Here is a 23,265-nt window from a genome sequence, read left to right on the forward strand (position 1 = left end):
TCTTTACAAGCTATAAAGTGTTTTGAAACTTACTGTGCGTAATAATTTGGAACAGTGCATTGGAAGTTTTTATATTTAAAAAAAATACTGTTATTAGTAGCTTTGTTCAATAAAATTTGAATTGTACTCTTAATAGTTGATAACATGAGAATTATGCTGACTGTTATTTACATCAATTATTTAGGTAAATGAGAAAAATATCATTTGCATAATAATTTGGAACAGGGTGTAAGCACATTAAAAACTATCAATAAAATGCTGTATTACATGCGGTTCGTAAGTCACCACTGGATTTTCTGTATTCTGCAAAAAACCTGATTGATCCTCCCATCACTGTGTCCCCTTCCTGTCCATGTTTTCAATGCAGTTGGGGGTTTTGCAGAGCAGTGTTGGCAGCTACTGCACATCCTCAGTTTTCAGCATATTTCTACCATGAACATTTTCCCCAATCACATCTGAGCAACCTATGTGACTATAGAGTCACACATGTGGACGCAGTGGCGTCCCTTGGCAGGTGTGGGGGATGCGCGCTGCGCCTGATGACACCTACCGCACGGGGTGACACCGGACCCGCTCCACGAAAAGGTAAGTTGTAAAGCAAGCCGACGATCCCCGCAGGATGGATCGGATCTGGGAATTAGGGAGCATAATGGATCGGACTCCGATCCATTATGCTCCCCAATCCGCAGATCTGTCACCCCGTATAGGTAGCATGCTGACGATCTACGCAGGATGGATTGGATCTGCGGATTGGAGAGGATAAAGGATCGGACTCCGATCCATTATGCTCAATCTGCAGATCCCATCCATCCTGCGGGGATTGTCGGCATGCAACCTATACGGGGTGACACCAGACCCGCTCCACGAAAAAGGTAAGTTGTAAAGCACACAGACGATCTCCGCAGGATGGATCGGATCTGTGGATTGAGCATAATGGTTTGGAGTCTGATCCATTATACTCAATCCGCAGATCCGATCCATTCTGTGGGGATCGTCGGAGGGGGTGTCACCAAGTGTTATCGCACCAAGTGACACCAACCCTAGGGATGCCTCTGTGTGGACATATACACAGTGGTAAATGACAGCCCACTCCTTCCCTCCATCTTGATTAATGGAGGCTTCACCTCCGTTATTCTAAGACACAAGCTGGAGAGGAATGAAGCCTGTGACTAGCAAAAATCCACCCACTCCATCTTCTTGCCAAAAATAAAGATTTTATTTCAAATATATATTTATGACAATTTAAAATAGTTTGATATTTTTTACTCTGTATCCCAAAGGTTTTTTTTTTTTTTTCTTTAACATGCAACCAGTAGCAGCGGACTAGAAGCTCCTCCTGCCACTGTTTCCTTGCAGACAGACTGAGAAAGAGCTGGGTCATGTGACAACTGTATATCAATTAGCAAAAAACGATACTCAGATTTTTTTTCAAATTAAAGTGCCATCATCCACATAAAGAAGGAAGATATAATTAAAAACAGTGTTTGCGTTTACCTATTTGAGAGAAGAGATCCTTTATTTGGTCAACCTGCTCATGCTGGCAAGTGCTTCCAAGTGCTGACAAAAGCAGTAGGTATAAGAGAGTAAGGCACAGTGGTGATACTATTCCAAGAGTCTGAGATTGGATCGTAACAGTCTAGTGTTTTACATCTTTGAGTCCCAAAGTATCCTCCAACTACATAAAGTTTATTTCCTGATGCTAGAGCATGACAAGACATCCTTTTGGATGTCATATCCCCAATTCTAGTCCACTGATTTGTTTCACAGTCAAAGCGATAAGCGGAGGCCGCTGTAAATTCAGTGTCCCCTCCCATAATAAAAATCTGGCTCCCCAATACAGCAGCAGCAGTATACCTCCATGGTTGTGGACATTCTGCTTTTATATTCCAACGGTTTTCAAAAGGATCATAACATTGCACTTTGGAGACACGATCTCTATGTATGCTGGTACCTCCAAAGACAAACAGTTTCAGCTTGGCACTGACCACAGCTGCATTGCTTACACCATCTCTCAGTGGTGCCACCATTGTCCATTTATTTGACAGAGGGTCATATCTCTCCACTTGCTTTAAAGAAACTGAAGGTGATGCTGGAAAAATGCCAGCAACTGCTGTATGTCCTCCAACAACATAGAGACAATTTTGCAACTCTGCAGAACCATGCCCAAACCTTGCTATGAGCATGGGTGCAGCCTTCGCCCATTCCTCGTGGACCGTATTATACACCCAAACATCTTTGGACACTCCATTTTCAGAACCCCTTCCACCAGTGACATAGACTTTGCAACCAATGGCACAAGCACTAAATTCTTTTCTCGGACTTGGTAGGTCAGCTTTTGGAATAATTTCTTTAGCTTTGTGGTCAACCTGATAAATTTTATCACACATAAAAGTCTGTCCACCCAGAATGAGCAGAGTGTGTCCGGCTTTCCTAGGTTTAGCACATAGGCTAGTCACTATTCCATCATTCTGCAGTATTTTTCGCTTGCAGTGAATAGCTTCCTCCATAATCAATTGACTTCTCTCATCAGCCACCACCAAATTCTCACAGGCGATGGCCTCCTTCAAAGATTCTGAAGTAAGCAAAGCCAACCTAATGTTTTTCAACAGTTCGGGAAAACAGTCTTTTCTTTTCTCCAAGTCATACTTCACCCATTGTAGCACAGCATTAAAAACCACTTGCTCATCTTCAATTTCAAGTTCATCACTAGATACCAAGTCAAGCAAAATGTCTTTTGATAGATTATTAAAGTCTTCTGTTCTGTGCACGGTTTCAAAATTCACCAAGCACATTCGCAAGGACAATTCGTACAACCGTTGGCATTGATGAGCATCAGAGAGCATCAGCATTCCCAGGCAATTTGAGGGATAGAGATTTTTTTCCAAGAACTCGGCTGCTGCATCTCGTACATCATGAAACTGAAGCATATCTCCTGCCTCCAACAGAGACTCTGCATTCTCTTCATTAATTATGATTTTAGATGAATAAGCAAAGTCAAGCAAAAGTTCCAAAACTTCAGGGTGAAGACTGTCATGGAAGTTCACAGTGTTATCAAGGGTTTCCCTCAATCCATTACTAAACATGGCCTCAAAGTACTGGCTGCAGGCTGCCAACACTACACGATGGCATGGAAAAGAGCGGTCTCCTGCCCAAAGAGTGACATCGGTGAAAAGCTGCTGTTTTCGCATGACGTTAAGATGGCTCAGGACACAGTCTGGATGACTAAGCTTGTGATATAAGGAAATATTCATCGACCCATTACTGGTACGGGATTTCCTATTTTCATGCACGCTGACCGACATGATGGCATCTAGTACTGACAGATGAGAAAGGAGAGAAAAAAAAAATTAATCCAAGAAGAACTTAAACAGTGCTTGCATTAAACATTTTTATAAAGGGGTTGGTTTACTAAAGACAAATAGACTGTGCACTTTGGAGCAACTGCTCTTGGCAAAGTAAAGCTTTACCTCATTCACTAAGCTCTACAAATAATACCAAATCGCGTGCAAAGAAAATTTAAGAAAACAATTAAAAAAAAAAAAAAAAAAAAAAGAGAAAAACTGCATTTTTGCTTACACATGATTGGATGATGGAAGTCAGCAGAGCGTCTGCTCATTTAGTAAACTGTGAAGCAACTACACTTGCAGAGTGTAACTGTAAAAGTGGACAGTCTATTTCCCTCTAGGATATCAACCCCATAATGAATTGATATTTGTGATGGATTAAATGTACTTTTAAACTCCAAAAATTAAATAAGCAAATACCCATATTTATTACCGAACTATGCCACATGGACTGATAGAAATGGTCCCAATAGGTAGCCACCTCTCTCTATTTGCAAGAAAAGTGGCAGATGCCCAAGAGATAAGTCAAGTAATAGCGGTCAGGGCTATTGATATGATATCTGCACCACGTCCCCAAATGAAGAAATGTGTCAAATATGGGACTATAAACACCCTTAAAAAGTCTCATATTTACCATTTTGACAGTTTGGAGAGAAGTCAAAGCAACAGCAATTTATGTTCAACCTTTCAATGGAGCCCAGTCTATTTCAAGTCTTAAGATGGATTGAGCTCCTTCGAAAAGTTGCTTGCTTTGACTTATCTCCGCCGCTGCAAGACCTTTGCCTCGAAACCCTGTGTGGATTTGAATGATAGGAATAAATACCGTATTTTCCGGCGTATAAGACGACTTTTTACCCCTTGAAAATCTTCTCAAAAGTCGGGGGTCGTCTTATACGCCGGTAACAGCATGCTGACACTTTTTAGGGGGGCGGTGCGGTGCCGCCGCCGCCCCCTCCCCCCTTCCAACAGAAGGGAAACTAAGTACAGGGGTGGGCAGGGGCTGCTGTCTCTTACCTGGCTCCGGTCCCACGACGATCCAGGAAGCGCGGCTGCTTCTTCATTCGGTACGTCCACTGGATGTTTGCGCGGCTGCTCGGCTCCGCCTCCTCACCGGTGATTGGCCACCAGAACTGTAGCTCAGGAAAGGCACACAGGAGGCCAATCACCGGCGAGGAGGCGGAGCTGAGCGGCCCCGCGAAAATCAAGTGAAGGAGATGCAGGTAAGTGTGTCGTGCTTAGGTGCTGCTGCAACCACATATGCTGGCTGCAGCAGCACCATACTGGAACAGGGGTCAGCAAGTGTCAGTGGGAGGAATAGTGCCCCATCATTGGTGTCACTGATACCAATGATGGGGCATTATTCCTCCCACTAACACCAACGATGGGGCACTTTTCCTCCCCCCCACTGACACCAACGATTGGGCACTATTCCACCCCCCCCCCCACTGACACCAACGATGGGGCACTATTCCACCCCCACTGACACCAATGATGGGGCACTATTCCCCCCCCCCCACTGACACCAACGATGGGGCACTATTCCTCCCCCCCCACTGACACCAATGTTGGGACACTATTCCTCCCACTGACACCAATGATGGGGCACTATTCCACTGACACCAATGATGGGGTGCTATTCCCCCCACTGATACTAATGATGGGGCACTATTCCAGCCACTGATACCAATGATGGGGCATTATTCCTCCCACTAATACCAATGATGGGGCACTATTCCTCCCACTGACACCAATGATGGGGCACGATTCTTCCCACTGGTGTGCACTGGAAGAGGGGTACTCTTATATGGCGAGTATAGCCCAAACACTACACTTTAACAGGAAAAGTAGGGGGTCGTCTTATACGCCCAGTCATCTTATACGCCGGAAAATACGGTATATTTACCTACAGTAGGAAATTAATGCATTTCCAAAAAATGTAATGCACAATGCAGTGGAGTATCCTTAGGTATCCATGCTCACCAAGGTGACTATAGGTGTCTATACAGGGATAGCATTCTAAAGGCATTAGATGCAATTTTTTAGGTTAGATGTGTAATGGAAGAAAAAAAAAAAAAAGTCAGTGAATTGAATTTCAAGTGTAAAATTACCTCATTCACCAGACAGCCATATATAAAGCGTATCTTCCACTTTGCTTACAAAATGTATTCATCACTAACCTTATTTTATAATATCACATTTGTCACAGTGTTCATTACCAGATTTGTTTAATTAAAGTTATAAAAAGCCTTTAAAGTATCCACTGTGCCCAACATGTCCATACTTTATCCGATACCAAGGTTGAGCTGTCTCCAATAGTCTAAATTTAAGGATGGCATGTTCAAAAAAATGGGACATTATACAGAGGTCTGGGCTTCTGATGTGTTGCTAGATTTTCAAAAGAATGAAGAACTGTCTCCAGGAAAGCCTGCCCTTTGCTTTTGCATTGCTGCACTCACCGGCCACTTTAAGTACACTTTGCTAGTGCCAAGAAAATCCCCTCCACACCATTACACCACTACCAGTCTAAACCATTGTTACAAGGAAGGATGGATCCATGCTTTCATATTGTTTATGTCAAATTCTGACCCTACCATCTGAATGTCGCAGCAACCAGTTTGCCCATTCGCCTTGGACATCGACAAGGCATTTTCGTCCACACAACTGCCTCTCACTGGATATTTTCTTTTTTCAGACTATTCTCAGTAAACCCTAGAGATAGCCGTGTGTGAAAATCCCAGTAGATCAGCAGTTTTTGAAATACTCAGACCAGCCCGTCTGGCAACGACAACCATGCCACGTTCAAAGTCACAAATCCCTTTTCTTCCCCATTCAGGTTTGAGCTTCAGCAAGTCGTCTTCACCACTGCCTAAATGCATTGAGTTGCTGCCATGTGATTGGCTGATTAGCAATTTGTGTTACCAATCAATTGAACAGATGTACCTAATAAAAGTGGCTGGCGAGTATGTTCTCATACTTGGGAAACTCCAATAGTTCAGAGTTAGGAACCATATTTATCACAGGTGCCTTGACATGGCAATGTAGCTTCCCTATATATTTGCTATTGTACGCCATGAAAACCTCAGGTTTATAACCTGAGTAACTGAAACAGCTTAGTTAGGTTTTCTGCTTGCTAGCTTGAATGTGTCCTGGGAACCCTTTTTGTACTTTTTTTTTTTTAAATTACAAGTTCATTTAAAAAAGTCCTGGATTCTTTCTTGGATACACAGAATATAACTGGTTACAAACATTTATAGGTATAGTTGATCCAGGAAATATCCGATTGCCTCTCGGGGGATCAGGAAGGAATTTTTACCCCTGCAGGATCATGCTTTGCTGGGTTTTTTTTGCCTTCTTCTGGGTCACATGTGGGTATAGGATTATAACTTTTTTTTTTAAATGGTTGAACTGGATGGACTTTTGTCTTTTTTCAGCCAGACTATGTAACTATGTAAGTTAGCCATTTTGCAGTCCTGTCTCAGAATCAACAAGCCCTATAAAGAGACCATTTCTCTTTAACTAATTGCCAACCGCAGACAGCCGAATGATGGCTACACAGCGGCCAGCCAGTTCTGGGAGGGTGTCATATGACGTCCTCCCAGAACGCGCTCTGCAGACACAGCTGATCACATGATGTGGTAAAAGGCCAATCACAGCGCCCTTTTACCACGTGATCAGCCATGTCCAATGACACACTGATCACCGAGAAATGCAGTTGCCTGTTCTCGGCTGCACTTTCCTCATGCTGTCAGAGCGCGAGGAAAGTACTGCCGAGAACCGGCAGTTGTCAGAGCAGGGATCGGCACCTGATGATCAGTGCCCAGCAGTGCCACCCACCAGCTCCGCCCACCTGTGCACCCAGACGTGCCACCTTTGCCCACCAGTGGCACCCACCTGTGCCCATCAATGCAGTGCTGCCAGTCAGTGCCCAGCGGTTGCGTCAGTCCATGCCTAGCAGGGCCAGTCAATGCCCAGCAGTGATGCCCGTCAGTGCCACCTATCAGTGCTGTCTATCAGTACTAATCATCAGTGCCGCCTATCAGTGACACCTCGTTAGTGCTGCCTATCAGACACGCCTATCCGTGCCACCTCATTAGTGCTGCCTATCAGACACGCCTATCCGTGCCACCTCATTAGTGCTGCCTATCAGTGCCCATCAACGCACATCAGTGAAGGAGAAAAATTACCTGTTTGAAAAATGTTATAATAGAAACAATTTTTTATTTTTTTTTGCACTTTGTTTATAGTGCAAAAAATAAAGCGCCCAGCAGAAATTAAATACCATCAAAAGAAAGCTCTATTCGTGAGAAAAATGATAAAAATTTCATATGGGTACAATCTTGCATGACCGCACAATTGTCAAAGTGCGACAGCACTGAAAGCTGAAAATTGGCCTGGTAAAGAAGGGAGTATAAGTGCCCGGTAGGCAAGTGGTTAAATGAGATGCCAAGGCCCGTCAATAATGAAGGTGGAGTTAGAACTCAAGAGTACAAATTTAAACAAACTTTGGGCTCTCATTCTAGTGATGTGTTGACCCAAAATGTCCCCTTTTTAAACCATTTTCAAGAACTGCAGTACCACACTGTCTGAGCTGTAGTCCGTGCAACAAAAGACAGAGTGGCTACAACAGAAGTACAAAACACTAAAGAAGTGGCTGATGGAGGTCTTGGAGAAGAAGAGGGTCAACACTGGACCTCATGGAAGAGAAAACTGGGAGCAAGGGTATACATCACACCCCTATTCACACAATCTGGATTAGCCTCACATGCCTCTTTAAAAACATTTGTCTAATGGTTTACTGTACCAGTAGAGATCGCAACAGCCTTGCTGTCACTGTTCACATTTGAAAAACATTTGCATTTCTTCATCGCTGTGTTGCAAAAAATGAAGCTACATGCCAAGTCCAGGAGAAGTTGAAGCTTGCCAACTCCTTCCATTCAAATCCATTCCATTTACAGCACATGTGCAGCACATTTGAGAAAGATTTATCAATTATCAGTGAGGTGGAGAAAAAAAAAAATAAAATAAAACCTCCCCCAAAAATCACTTGGAGGGTATCTGGGGATGTGTTTTTTACCATCAAAAAATGGGTGTTCTTAGTATGCGTTAGAATTTTTTGCAAGTGTGAACAGGACTTGAGTTACATTGTGAAATGTAGCAGCACGTTGACATAAGCCAAGCAAATTTTTGATATTGTAAAAGGAGACCACTTCATCCGACCACACAAGGTTATAGTTCATCTCTGTTCCCATGAAGTTTTTGTGAAATAAAATTAAATATCTCTGAGGAGCAAAACTCCTTTTCTAGTACATTTTTTTAAAAAATTTTGTTGGAACTAGAGCAATTAACTTGCATAACATAAATTTTGTCCCTGAACCATTGGGGTTGATTTACGAAACCAGGAGAGTGCAATCTGGGGCAGCTCTGCATAGAAACCAATCAGATGGGGGGGGGGTCATATTTCAATTCTGAGGTTTACAACCACTTTAAAGTACATGCATAGTCAAATACTAATAGGTTTATTCAATAGAACACAAAAAAGGCAATTAAAATGCAGTACCAGGAAGTAACAAACCATTTGCTAAATGTAATAAAGTAAATAGAAAAACTGACAACCTTTGTTCCAGCCTCATTATTGCTCTTTACCTGTTTCATGAAATAATCCCAACCTCTGTAACCTTACAACATTTACAACAATTTCAGATTTTCATGACCTTTTTTCTTTCCAGGTTTTATAAAAAATACTTTAATGTTCCTTTAATAAAAAAAAGCTATTCTTAAGATATTGCAATTCTGGAGAATGTGTGACCACAAAGAGCCGCTTTGTAATAGCTCCAAGAATGTATATTTCAAAAGAGTTTTGAAATGAAGATCTGTGATTTATGGAGTGTTACAGTGGTTATTGTGGTTTGGAAGCTCTTACTGTGAAGGTATTTTCACACTTTCTTGCTTAAAGCTTAAACAGTAGTTCTTCCCTGAAAAGCCAGGGTGGCAGGGGAATCTATACAGTCATTTCAGGCCAAGTATTTGAACACATCAACATGGGTAGACTTTTCAAACAATAACATATGCAACACCAACATAACCCAAAGCAATATAGTTATCAACTTAAAGTATACCTGCCAAGCATACAATGAAGCCATTCTGTTTATTATAGGTACTTGTATAGCATTGTCAATTTATATAGCATTGTCAATTTACACATCAAAACTTATATAAGTTTTGATGTGTAAATTGACAAAGCTATATACATTGAAAATACAAAACAAGTTTTGATGTGTAAATTGACAATGCTAAATAAAAAATGTATTTATTTTTTACATTCACATCAGCCCTGCCCTCATCACTACAGTCCCCAGGATCTTACAATCTAAGGTCCCTAACTCACTAAAATTGACACTAGGGTTAATTTAAGCAAGAGCCAATTACCTACCAGCATGTCTTTGGAGAGTGGGAGGAAACCATAGAACCCGGAGAAAACTCACACAGGCAGAGGGAGAACATGCAAACTCCAGGAAGGTGGTGCCATGGTTGGGATTCAAAACAACGACGCTAGTACTGCCAGGCGGAAGTGCTAACTGACGGGCGCGGGTCAGACCCCTGACCTTCTCACCAAACTCGTGATCGAAGGACTAGCCAATCCAACACCGCGATGTCACGTGCATAATAATGCCACGCCCAGCTGCACCCTGCACAATGATTTTCCAGCTAATTGGACCACAATCGATATGCCTGCAGCCTGGGAGCGTTTGTTACTGGGTCAGGTTAATTCTGCAATTAACCCTTCACACTGCCACTACCTCCTTTTTATACAGAGAAAGAGGAAACTCAGCAATACACTAGGATGATTGGTTAATCGTCGGTATACCGCTATCTCCGCGGACAGGTTATACAGAGGGTTAAACACTCAGTGGCAGGGATGCGTAAGTTACATTCAAGAGCTATAGAAATAGTTCAACACTTTCAGAAAGTAAGATTTAGTACTAAAAAAAAGGTAAAAAGGATGCAGTAGAAATATTTACAGAAAAAAAACTTTAGCATATATACAGTTGTGTTCAAAATAGTGCGTTGAAAAAAGTGAATATCTGCGCACTGTCGGCACGAAGAGGTTAAAGGAAGCGAATATCTTCATCACCAGTGAGGGGGAGACTGATTGAAAACATTTTATTGGTTAGTAATCATAAGATATCTAAGCATCACCTAATCCAGTGAGAGTTCTAGTCCTAAAAGAAACAAAATACCCTTTCTGAATGCCATTCATTCAAATGTAATGCCTAAGGCATTTCCAGCATGCTGGAGAGTTTAATGCAACATATTGAGAATGATTATTATTATTATACAGTATTTATATAGCGCTAAAAGGTTTGCTCAGCTCTGTACATTATAGTGGTGATTGAATTTCAGAATGATTTCTGAAGCATCTAAATCAGGCTCCTCCACAGGTTGCCAGGGCCTCCTTGAGAAAGCTTTGCCTTTTAGATAAGTTCCCACTGACAGTATTGATCTTGTTATCTGTAAGGGGGGGTAATCCTTCCCAATGTCCACAAGGGTAAGGAGCATTCCTCCCACTGCCCATCACACTAAATGTATCATGAGTTGTAGATATAGACATTTTTAGCAGGGGCTCCCTGAGACCAGAAAGTTATTTCTAAGGTTACTCTGTGTTTAAAAGGTTGAGAAAGGCTGATGTAAATGCTTGATTGCCAATCTATATTATATTGGATCACAGAAAGCAAAACTCAAATACTGTATATGCTTTAACTGTAAGGTAATTCAAAATTTAGGGGATACTTTGGGTAGAAAGCGATCCATTTTGCAAAAACATAAAACAAGCCTATAAACAGTAAAACAAAAAAAACAAAAAAAAACAAAAAAAAAGGTAAAAAAATGAATAACACACCTTGCGATGTAGTTTAGCCAACCTGACACTAGTGTTAGTTATTTCCTGCATCAGCTTTACATTTATTTAGGTCTCTTCCAAGTTCTTAAAGCGAGTTCCACTCACCTGGTCAAAAAATAAAAGTCAGCAGCTACAAAAAACTGGAGCTGCTGACTTTTAAAAAAACAGCCACTTACCTGTCCCTCAGTGTGTCCCCCTCAGCCCATTTCACCGATCGTCTTGTATTCCAGGAGGCCGGCATCTTCAGTATGGGCACCCGGCTGTGACAGCTTGCAGCTTCACAGCCGAGTACCCACTGCACATGCACGAGCAGAGCTGCACTTCATGAATGGTCCTGTAATCTTCTGGGACCTGTCACGTGTCCCAAAAGACTACAGGGAGGGAAGGGGGAGGACACATTCTGCTTCTGATCGCCTAGGCGATAGACCCGGAAGTAGAACGGGTACCTGTCAAATCCGGGTACCCGCTCCCCCCCCCCCCCCCCAAGGTGCCAATCCTTAATGGGGAGCAGTCCTTAAAGTGAAACTTCCCCTTTTGGGTGGAGCTCCGCTTTAACCACTTCCCGTCTGGCCGTTGTATATAAATGGCCGGACGGTGGCAGTGCAGGGTCGGGTGGCCGTTTATAAATGGCCTCCCCACACCCTGCTTGTGTGCGCTCCCTGGGAGCGCGCAGCACCGCGATCCGGTGCCCGCTGTGTCCTCCGGACACAGTGAAACACCGATCGTCGGACGGGACCTCTGTACGAGGTCCCGATCATGTGATCACTGATTGGCCAATCAGTGATCACATGCAAAGTAGTAAGCAAGATGTCACTTGTGACATCATTGCTTACTACGGGTGAAGTCTGTGAATGATCACAGAGGTCACATGGTACAAGGCTATTCACAACAGCCTTGTACCATGTGACAAGCTGTGACCAATCACAGCTCACTCAGTACTTCTCAATGACTGCAAGAATGCAGACAGAGAGAAAGAGAAATGATTGCCTTTACATCCTATATGGGTGTAAAAGCAATCAGTGTAAAAAAAAAAAAATCATCACCCCCTACAAGTAGTACAGTGTCACCATGGTGACACTGTACTGCTAGGGTGACAGTAAGTAAAAAAAAAAATTTATAAAAAATGTAAAAAAATGTTTAAAAACTATTTTTGGTTATAAACTAATTTGGATTTTTTTTTTTACTAAAAAGATAAAAAAACTGAATAAATTTTGCCCAAGATTTATGATGAAATGTTATTTCTTTGCAAAATTTTTTAAAAAAAAAAAAGAAAAAAAATTTTTTTCAAACTTTTTGGACTTTTTCATTTACATAGCAAAAAAAATAAAAATCCCAGCGGTGAATAAATACCACCAAAATAAAGCTTTATCTGTCTCCAAAAAATGGTAAAAAATGCATATGGGTACAGTATTGCATGACCACGCAATTGTCATTCAAAGTGTGATAGCGCTGAAAGCTGAAAATTGCCCTGGACAGGAAGGGGGTAAAAGTGTCCGGTCTGGAAGTGGTTAAAGCTCATTAAAAGAAAAAGAAAAAATAGATACTGCAAGCACCATTCTTTAGAAGACACAGCGGGCAGGATACCTTATTAAATTGTTCATGTGCAACAGGATCCTTGGCTCGCTTGTAGCTGTAGTACAAATGGTGTGTTAGGCCATCCAAAAATCCTAAGGAATGTGCAGCAGGTATTCTTTTCATGTCTTTTTGCATGGGACATGACAAAGCACAGGTTTATGCATGGTTTGCAGATATGCAACCACTCACCTAAAGTGTATGTTACCCCTAATGTTATTTACTAAAACTGGCGAGTACAAAATCTGGTGCAGGTCTGCACAGAAACCAATCAGCTTCCAGGTTTCATTGTCAAAGCTCAAATTGAACAAGCTGAAGGTAGAAACCTATTGGCTACCCTGTAAAGCTGCACCAGATTCTGAGTGTACCAGTTTTCTCCCCCTTTATTTCATACATGTGTATTTGTTTGTATGTGCTACTGGAGCTGGTGCAAGTTTTATTTGGTAGTTTTCATGGAAAAACCTGGCGATGTCACCAGTCCCTCTTTGACCATACCAAGCACAGAAACAAATCCATGCTAGCGTGGTCATTTTGCAGATTAGTCATTCCCTTATGGAGTTTCAAGATGCCGTGCCATAGCACATTGGGGGAGATTTACTAAAACTAGTGCAGCTGTACATAGCAACCAATCAGCTTCCAGGTTTTATTGTCAAAGCTTAATTGAACAAGCTGAAGTTACAATCCGATTGGCCACCATGCACAGCTGCACCAGATTCAGTGTGCCTAAATCATCCTCCAGTATGTCTAATTCAATGGTCATGTATTGGTGTACCAACATGGCGAATGGTGTCCTTTACATTCTAGTGTGTTTTCCTCTCCTTGGCTGTAGGCAGGGATTGTCAATCATCCCTAGCCACCTACTGCCTTAGGTACATCCAACAGTTCCCATAGAGGTAAGGTGTTCCTAAGATGATGCTGAGCATCTATTTAAATATTCACCCACAGCACCTGGAGCAGGGGGAGGGGGAATGGCGGCGGTCATATGACTACTCCAAAATAAATAAATAAATAAATAAAAAGGGAAGGTACTTAGGTGGTTACAATATTTTTAGATAAACCTCTTAACCAGCGGGTAAATTATGTAGTTGTAAAGTCTTTGTGAACGCATATAATGTCCTGTGCTCCACAATGTACATCTAAGAGTTAAATAAGAGAAATCTTTATATATTGACATGACATCATCTAATGTGGTTTCTCTGGGAATTATTATCTAAACCAGCATGAGACTTTCATTACCACAATTGTATTTGTTTAGTGAGATCATCGCATATAGACATAATTTAAAGGAAAACACTTAGAAATTGTGCTTACTCGGTGCAAAAGACAATGGAGTGAGTCACTGCAATTCATGGATAGATCAATGCGGTACCATACCCTCAATCTAATGATATGTGCCTAAATGACATGACCGATTCAAAGCGCTCACGATGGACACATGCTCAATCTCCTGCAATTAAGTTCTCAAGCTCTAAATTGAAAATAATATCCATTGCTAGTTCTCCAGGATGCCTGTGAAAAGCACAAGTTGACCTAATAAATTATAAAATTAAGTGGTATGCTCCAGTCAATGATATATAAAAAAAAAAAAAAAAAAAAAAAAAAAAAAAAAAAGAAAAGAAGAAAAACACCAAACACACACACACACAAAACTAGGGAACTGCTCAGTAAAAAACAGAAAAGAAAAAGCCAAGAGCCAAACAATACAAATAATCAGAGATGTCTAAAGGCATGAGCCTGTGGGAGGAAGGTGTAATGTGTTTGTGTATCAATACAAAGAAAAAATAAAAAAATAAAAAAAAGAATTTTCAAAAATAGAAATCACCGAGTTGGAAAAAAGGTTCACCCCTTTGTGTCAGTGTTTTGTTGAGCCACCTTTTGCTTTAATTCCAGCATTTAGTCTGTTGGGATATTTCTCTACTAACTTTGCACATCTAGACTTTGCAATATTTGCCGGCTCTTCTTTGCAGAACTGCTCAAGTTCAGTTACAAAATTGATGGTGACCATTTGTGGACTGCAGTCTTTAAGTCATTCCACAGATTTTCAAATGGGGTTCAAGGCTGGGCACTGACTTGGCCATGCAAGGACGCTCAACTTTTTCTCCTTCAACCCCTGTATGCTCATTTCTGCTGTGTGATTTGGGTCATTGTTGTGTTGGAAGGTAAACCTTCTTGCTATAGGTAACTTTCTGGCAGAGGGCAGATTTTCCTCAAGAATTTGATGGTATTTTGCCCCATCCATTTTTCCTTCTGTCCTGACAAGTGCTCCAGTCCCTACTGCAGAGAACCCCCCATATCAGGATATTCCCACCTCCATGATTTACTGTAGGAATGGTATTATCTGGATGGTGAGCTGTATTGGATTTCCACCAGACATGTCATTTAATGCTGAGGCCAAAGAATTCATTTTTCACCTCATCTGACCAGAACACCTTTTTCCATGTGGCCTCAGAATCTTCAAGGTGCGTTTTGGCAAAGCTCACTCATGACTGCTTGTCGCCTTTCTTGAGAAGTAGCTTTTTTTCTTGCAACCCTCCCATACAAGCCACATTTCTGGAGAATTTGTGATATCGTTGTCACATGCAGACAATGACTACTCTGTCATCAATTCTTGACACCGCTAGAGTTGCTGTAGGCCTCTTGGTAGCCACTTTGACTCTTTCATCCAGTTTGGAGCCACATCTTGATCCAGGGAAGGGTCTGTTTTATATGAAATACCCTCCACTCAACAATAATAGATTTAACTGTGCTTCTAGGCATTGACAAAGTCTTTGAAATGTTTTTGTATCCATCTCCTGACTTGTACCTGTCCACAACTTTATCCCAGAGATCACGCATTGATTGTTTGTTTGTTTCAGTTGCACTGTCAGGGACTGAAATGCTCCAGGAAAGCGCTTTTCATGCGGAGCTAACCAAAATGACCACAGCTGAAAGTGAGATGGCTTTGTGTGCCACTGAGAAGGCGATTAGCTACACCTGATTGAGTTTACAAGTCATTTTTAGGAAGGGGGCGATCCTGTTTCCAAATCATTGATTCTGTTTTTGAATTAAAAAAAAAAAAAAAAAATTTCTGACATGTTGGTGTTCTTTCACTTGGATGTCAGACGTTGCACTAAGCAAATACAACTGGATAAAAAACAAAAACTATGTCTGTCTTCATTGAAGGCTGACAAGCAACAAAATATGATTTTAAAAAGGGAGGGGGGGGGGGGAATTCTTTTTTACACCCACTGTATAAAGATTGCTCCCTAGGTTGTTTTACAATAGCAAATGTGCCATTTGCACGTATCCAAACCCAAGAACAGATATTTAATATATTTCAGCTTACTTAAAAGCAACTCAAGGATACATTTTTATTTTTTAAAAAGAAACAAACATCCCATACTTACCTACTCTGTGTACCAGAGATGGAAGGAAACAAAAAAATCGCTCAACTCTCCCATCAAAACAGTCAGTGTTGATGGGGAATCCTTCCAGCAGCATTATTACATTCTGCTGGTGGGGAGCCTTCCTGGCTGGCAAAACACAATGATTATTGCTAGCAGCTATAGCCACCATCAGTAATTGAATGTAAAAAAAATGTTGACAGGTTGGCTGTACCCAAGTAGATTGATGGGATTGACTTGAGTACAATCAACCTGCCAACAGATGTATCAAAGCTTGGTTGGCTTAGCACAGAGGCTGGTTGTACTCAAGTCAATCCATTGATCCAACCAGTCGGATTTTTTTTATATGCAATTACTGCCGGCGTCCATAGCCACTAGCAGTCATCACTGCGTTCTGCTGACCAGGAAGGCTTGCCGCCGGGAGAACACAATAGTGCTGCGGGAAGGATTCCCTCATCAACACTGTTTTGATGTTAGAAGCGGATTGGCCATCATGCACAGCTGCTCCAGATTTAGTAAATATCTCCCTTGATCTTCATGCAACGTTAGAATATGAAATACACAAAACATCTCACTTTATTATACGAGGTGTGAATGTAATCCTGGATTATCTGCGGCATAGCACTGTGGTGGTGAACTACAGAAGTTATTCGCACTCGAGCATGTTCTACCTTGCCCTGGGTCGTAGACCAGTTGACTCAGTCTTTATGGATTGTAGTAGAAGAAATAACACGTGTGTGTCTGTCACAACAGGCTTATGGTAAACATTCCATGGAAAAAAAAAAAAAGTGTTTTTAAATGGCATCGGCAGTTTAAGGAGGGGTGGGAAAATATCCATGATGATGCAAGAGGTGGGAAGCCTAAATCGCAAAAGGATAGATGCAAATGTGGAAAGAGTGCGAACCCTCACATGTGCAGGTCAAAGACTGAATGCAGCGGTGTATTTATGTATTGTGCTGCCCTAGGCAACACAGAAATCACCGCGCCCCCTCCCCAGTGCACCCCCACTGTCTCTAGTGCACCAACGTTTGCTGGGCGGAACTTAGTGGTCGGCCACATCTTTCTGTGAAGGCGTCAGCTAGTGGTACGAGCCGCGTCAGCTAGTGGTACGAGCCGCGTCAGCTAGTGGTACGAGCCGCGTCAGCTAGTGGTACGAGCGGCAAGGAGGTGTCAGTGGTATGAGCTGTGCCTAGGTTAGTTAGTGGTATGGGTCAGTCTCAGGTCAGTCTGTCAGCTTGCCCCCCCCCCCCCCCATAGTATACACAGTAGAAGGATGGAGATCACTCGCCAGGCTTGGCGGAGGGGTGGAGACCGAGGGAAGGGGGGGGGGGCATGTACTGCTGGTAAGTATCCTCCTCGCAGCCGCATTTTCCTTCCCTCTTCCACCTCTGTGACAGAGATCCCTGCCTCCCCTGCACACTGCCGTCATCCAGGATCATCTCTCAGCCCTGGTTCCCCACCACCATCCACTGCGGAGAGCTCCGACCCCCAGAGCAGCTTACAGCCTGGCTGGGTGCACTGTATGCTGGGAGTGGTAGTCCTTCCCCCGCACAGCCTGCCGGGATTGTAGTCAGCTCCTGTGGAGGCGGCAGGTCGGGGACGGGGAAGGACTACAACTCCCAGCATGCAGTGTGCCCGGCCAGGCTGTAGGCTGCTCTGAGGGTCGGAGCTCCTGAAGCTCTCTACAGTGGATGGTGGTGGGGAGGCAGGGCTGATAGATGATCCCACAGGTCTGCAGTGTCCAGGGGAGGCCTGATACTCCCACTCCCCACTGTATTCCTCCCATGACTGAGTATGAATGATGGCAGAAGAATTGAACATGAACAGGCAGATTCCAACAGAGGATTTAGGAATGAGAAAGATTTCCGCAAAGATAGTTCCTCAACTCGACAGAAGATCAGAAAGAATGTCATCTTCAATTTTTATCCTATCTTTTGAAGAATGCAGAGGTGTTGGAATGAAATTGTCTCACCGCCTATCTTTACTGCTTAGCTTGTTTAAACAATCAAGATCATTGATAGAAAAAAGCTGTGGAACCTTCTCTACTGCGAACAACTTCAGACAAATGCTTTCGGTATCTGTTAATCAGATCGCTAAGCTCCCAGGATCAGGCCCTCCTATCTCTCTTGTATTGAACTGTATTGTTGCTGTATTGTCTCCCGTTATATTGTAAAGTGCTGAGCAAACTGTTGGTGCTATATAAATCCTGTATAATAATAATAATAATAATAATAAATACCTGTGAAGCTATTAGGTGGTATTTAAAACTGTATATACTTCAGATGCCTGGTGTGAACAACCTGCTATAGATCATGCCACAGCAATTTTGGTGGGACTGAGGCTTGAAATTGGCTCTCAATGCGGAATTCCTTCAGCTCTCCCCGGACCCGGCATTCGCTATACCCGCTCTCCCCGGACCCGGCATTCGCTATACCTGCTCTCCCCGGACCCGGCATTCGCTATACCCGCTCTCCCCGGACCCGGCATTCGCTATACCCGCTCTCCCACAGTAAACACAACATTGAAAAGCAATTATTTTAGTAAAAATAAACTGCTAAACACCCTTTTTCATCAGCAGTATATTGCAGCTTTGTGACTTCTATCGTGTCTGGCCGAGCACTGGTTAATCATGGAGGAGTTTTCATTCTCCTCTGACTGTCCTATGAGGCTGCATGACCCCTGAGCCTCTGTCTGCACAGTGCTGATTGGCCCTGTGCCGATCACATGCACCCTCCCAAAAGAAAAAAAACCCGCTAGCAATGCACACAAAGCTGAGCAAGTGCAGAGTGCCTCATAGGGCTCTGCGCTATCAATAGATGGATTGGGGACAGTAAAAAGGAGAGGATGGGAGAAGACAGGATCAAACAGCCTTTTTACACAATGCAGAGGCTTAACCCCTTAGGTTTTACAGTAAGTATAACAAGCATGCTTTACTGCATCTACAGACTGCTTTTACTATTGTGGGTTTAGTAACACTTTAAGGCCAACTCTACTCCCACCCCCCATTCTAAGCCTAAAGTATCCAACCCTATGAAGAAAAGATCTGTATACCTGCCTATTCAGTCCCATAATCAGATATACTATAACCCCCGTTGAAGAATCTCTTGGTCACTTTTCTAGGGCATAAGCTAGAACACAGCAAAAAATTACCCTACTCCCACATCTTCCTTTCCTCTTGTTCTGGTTGTCACAACTGAAACCACTGTTCGTGTTGGTCTCCATCCAGTCTTCTTGCTGCCCTTCCTACTAACATCACTGTAAAAGAACCAGTAGCCAAGTCTTTAGAATTGGACATGAGTTGTAACGCCCACCCAAACCATTCCAACCCAAACCACCAGAATGATGATAGTATGACCATGTCAATATTACTGTGTGTTAGCCTATCCCCAAGAAAAAACAGGCAATAGATATTTCATCAGAAGATCAGAAGGGGGGGGGGGTAGGTTGAGGGGTATAATTTAGGGCTTATTTACACTTGCAGTCGGGGGGGGGGGGAAGTAAAAACAGACTGTTCAGCAGCATTTACCACCCTTAACAACCCCATTAAGATGGCTAAAGGCCAGTGGCCAAAATGACCCCTCCCCCTTCCACAGTGGGCAGTACGGCCACCGAATGTGACCCATTCAAAATGAGTGGGCCTACACCTACCATAGATCACCTCCTCATCGTCTGTCAAACTCATTTGAAAAGCAATCCACCTCGGATCACTTTTAAGAGGAGCAGCAAAGTCTTTCATGTGTGTAAGTTTAGTATAAGGCTACTTAGTCCTCATGCACACGGGACGTTTTTACAGCGGCTGTTTTTGGCTTTTGACTTTTATTTTACCTTTTTTTCTACAGCTAGTAAACCACCCAGCATGTTATCCTATGTGTCCATGCACACAGACTGTAAACGTTTTTTTAGCTGCAAAAAGGCTCCAGCGCTGAAAATCGTGGTAAAATGCCACAAACCAGCATTTTTGGATTTTTCTTGAGCAAAAAAATATTTTTGGTGAAAAAAAAAAAAAACTCCCCGTGTGCATGAGGACTAAGCATCACAACACATTTTAGGAACCATATAAGCAGAAAACTGCTAAGGGGTTCTCAAACATCTACTTACAACTGCAGAGGGACTCAAAGACAGCAGCTGAGAGGCACTGTGGTAGGCTAATAATATGACTAAACCCGATTTGCAATGCTCCATCGGACCTGCAATAGGAAATTGAATTTGCTAAGTAAATGAAAAAAGGTCAAAACTCTCTCACATCATGCACAACAGTCTTCTGAAATTAACCCATTTATTCGCCGGTAGAGAATCTGGCTGTTGATGGCTTAGGAAAATGTCATATTTATTTAATAGGGGACTCCTTTTCCTGCCTATTACACCCACACGGGTAATATAAACAGAAGGTTTTACCCCGCCTTCATGATCAGACCCTTTTTTGCGATTTAGCACTGAGCTACTTTAACTGGTAACTGCGTGGTCATGCAACGCTGTACCCAAATGAATTTTTTTTTAAATCACAGAAATAGAGGTTTTGGTGGTATTTGATCACCAAGCAGGTAAGATGGCAATTCAGTCCCCACAAGCAGATACAAGTTAAACCTGGAAAAGTTACCTTTTTGAATAACTTCATATTCTTCCAGGGCCAGCTGAAGCGCCAGACTGGGTAGGGGGTGGGTATAACTGGCTCAAACTCTCAACTGTACATTGAAAGGTGCCTGTCAATCTGGCAACTGGGGGGATCCCGACAATACAGTCAGGATTCTTTTGGAGCCTGGCACTGCTCTACCTCATCAGCTAATAGTAGCCAATAGACTTATCAGCTAATTCTTGGCCATGGGAGATTAAAAGCAAATGTACTCCTGTGACCCTTGAGAGTCCCTCAGCTAAGCTTTGGTCATGCCTCACTTTAAAAAAAAAAAACAAAAAAACCCAATTTTTGTTGAGAAAAACAAATGAACAAAAAAAAAAAACAAAAACATTCCCTCTGAGTGTCCTATGTACATTGCGGGGGTTTTAAACTTTGTAGCAGATTCCTACCTTTTGTTATTCTGAAGATTTAGCTGTTGTCTGTGTCCATGTGCAAAATGAATGTAAATGGGAGTGAATTTATAATCAATCAGCTGCTGCACATGCAGGGCTCTAATGAGGAAAGTGGTAGGGTCTGCATCCCTTTAGATACGATGTGCCTTTGGGAGTATCTCCCCAACATTTTTGTTGCAGGGGATGCTCAAAATCGGACTTGTATCTTCATGCAAATTTCTAGAAAAAGCAGTAAGCCAATCACACAAGCAGGGAATGGAAATTTCTGGGGTAGTTCTGTACACAGAAGGTGTAGAGAACATTGCATTTTACAGAAAAGAACAGAGCTGCAGATTAAAAAGGAAAGGTCATTTTTAATAACATTCAATTACAATATGATTTGTGTCACAACTGTATATGCTAGGGGTCTTCAAACCTTTTAACCAAAGGGCCTGTTTACTGTTCTTCAAACTTTAAGGGGGCTGAACAGTGGCCAGTGGGAATAGAAAACATCCTGGCATCACTGGCGACGGTGGGGGGGAATAGCGCCCCATCACTGGCGACGGTGGGGGGAATAGCGCCCCATCACTGGCGACGGTGGGGGGAATAGCGCCCCATCACTGGCGACGGTGGGGGGAATAGCGCCCCATCACTGGCGACGGTGGGGGGAATAGCGCCCCATCACTGGCGACGGTGGGGGGGAATAGCGCCCCATCACTGGCGACGGTGGGGGGGAATAGCGCCCCATCACTGGCGACGGTGGGGGGGAATAGCGCCCCATCACTGGCGACGGTGGGGGGGAATAGCGCCCCATCACTGGCGACGGTGGGGGGAATAGCGCCCCATCACTGGCGACGGTGGGGGGAGTGGTACCCAAAGGGCCAGATAAGGTAGGCAAAGAGCTACATGGGCAACAGTTTGGAGACCACTGGTATATGCTATATTTTTTTCCACAAAAGTAGAGTTACCAATTAAATAAAGAAAATCTTAGCCAAAAAAGTCTTAATTCAGAAGAGCTGAAGTGAACACACTTGGTAGGGATGTGGTTAGAGCCTATAGTGCACTGACCCCATTAATTTTACTTTGTGTCCAAATCCTCCTATAGGGTACAATATAATCCACGGTATAAAATCTATAGAGCCGTGTCCCTCCTTGAAGGATAGAGAAAAATATTTTTACATAAATAAATTGCTCATTTTCCATATTTATGACCATATGTAGTGTGCTTCCCGCAGTTTTCTTTTAAGTGCGGTGGCGTGATTACCAGCTATTCTGTAAGGCAATCACAGGATGCATGCAACTGAGCAGGATTATGATGATGCCAAGTGAAAGAAAATCTCTCGGCAGTAAGACTCTTTCAAGCTCCCACCAACATTGACAGTTCCATTGCTTTAAAAAAAAGAAAAAAAGGAGAAAATGTTTGGGACTTTTCAGGTGCTGGTTAGAATCATAACACATACAGCAACATCTAAGAAATCCTTTATTCACTAACATAAGAATCACTTTCGTTAAAAATAATTTTTTTTTGTATAAAAAACAAAACTAAAAAAAAGTGAACTCCAAACTGTGGCCCTTTTCTTACCTCTATCTGCCCCTTAGAGCATGGCTCCATCCACAACTGACACCAACGATGGGGCACCATTCCTTCCCACTGGCACCAATGATGGGGCGCCATTCCTTCCCACTGGCACCAATGATGGGGCGCCATTCCTTCCCACTGGCACCAACGATGGGGCGCCATTCCTTCCCACTGGCACCAACGATGGGGCACCATTCCTTCCCACTGGCACCAATGATGGGGCGCCATTCCTCCCACTTAAACTAATGATGGGGCGCCGTTTACTTCCACTGAAGTCAGAGCATTTTCTATTCCCATAGGCCACAGTCCAGCTACATAGAGTCTGAAGGACAGTAAACTGGCACTTTTAGAAAGTTTGGAGACCTCTGGTCTAGACATAATCCACAATGGGGCTATATGTGGGAAAAAATGATAAAGTGTACATATGACACATATAAAGGATGAGAGGGATACTAGCTTGGTAGAGAATTTGTCTTGGACTAAACT

General features: G+C 42.9%; 1 protein-coding gene across 2 annotated transcripts in view; it reads right to left on the bottom strand.

The window, feature by feature from the left end:
• KLHL25 (kelch like family member 25) overlaps positions 1 to 23,265 on the bottom strand; it is a 58,251-nt gene that overhangs the window by 14,308 nt on the left and 20,678 nt on the right. Inside the window, exons 3-4 of one of the 2 annotated variants that reach the window (XM_089687657.1) lie at positions 20,295 to 20,383; positions 1,495 to 3,316 (exon numbers count right to left, since the gene is read on the bottom strand). In XM_089687657.1, the coding sequence (XP_089543783.1) occupies positions 1,533 to 3,302 (1,770 nt within the window). In that variant the 5' untranslated portion in view covers positions 3,303 to 3,316; positions 20,295 to 20,383 and the 3' untranslated portion in view covers positions 1,495 to 1,532. The remainder of the gene's footprint in view (positions 1 to 1,494; positions 3,317 to 20,294; positions 20,384 to 23,265) is intronic. The other variant, XM_089687658.1, reaches the window with a different exon arrangement.

This window comes from Staurois parvus, unplaced genomic scaffold, assembly GCF_062004578.1.
Source record: "Staurois parvus isolate SC_StPar_1 unplaced genomic scaffold, SC_StPar_1.0 ptg000432l, whole genome shotgun sequence".
Lineage (NCBI taxonomy): Eukaryota > Metazoa > Chordata > Amphibia > Anura > Ranidae > Staurois > Staurois parvus.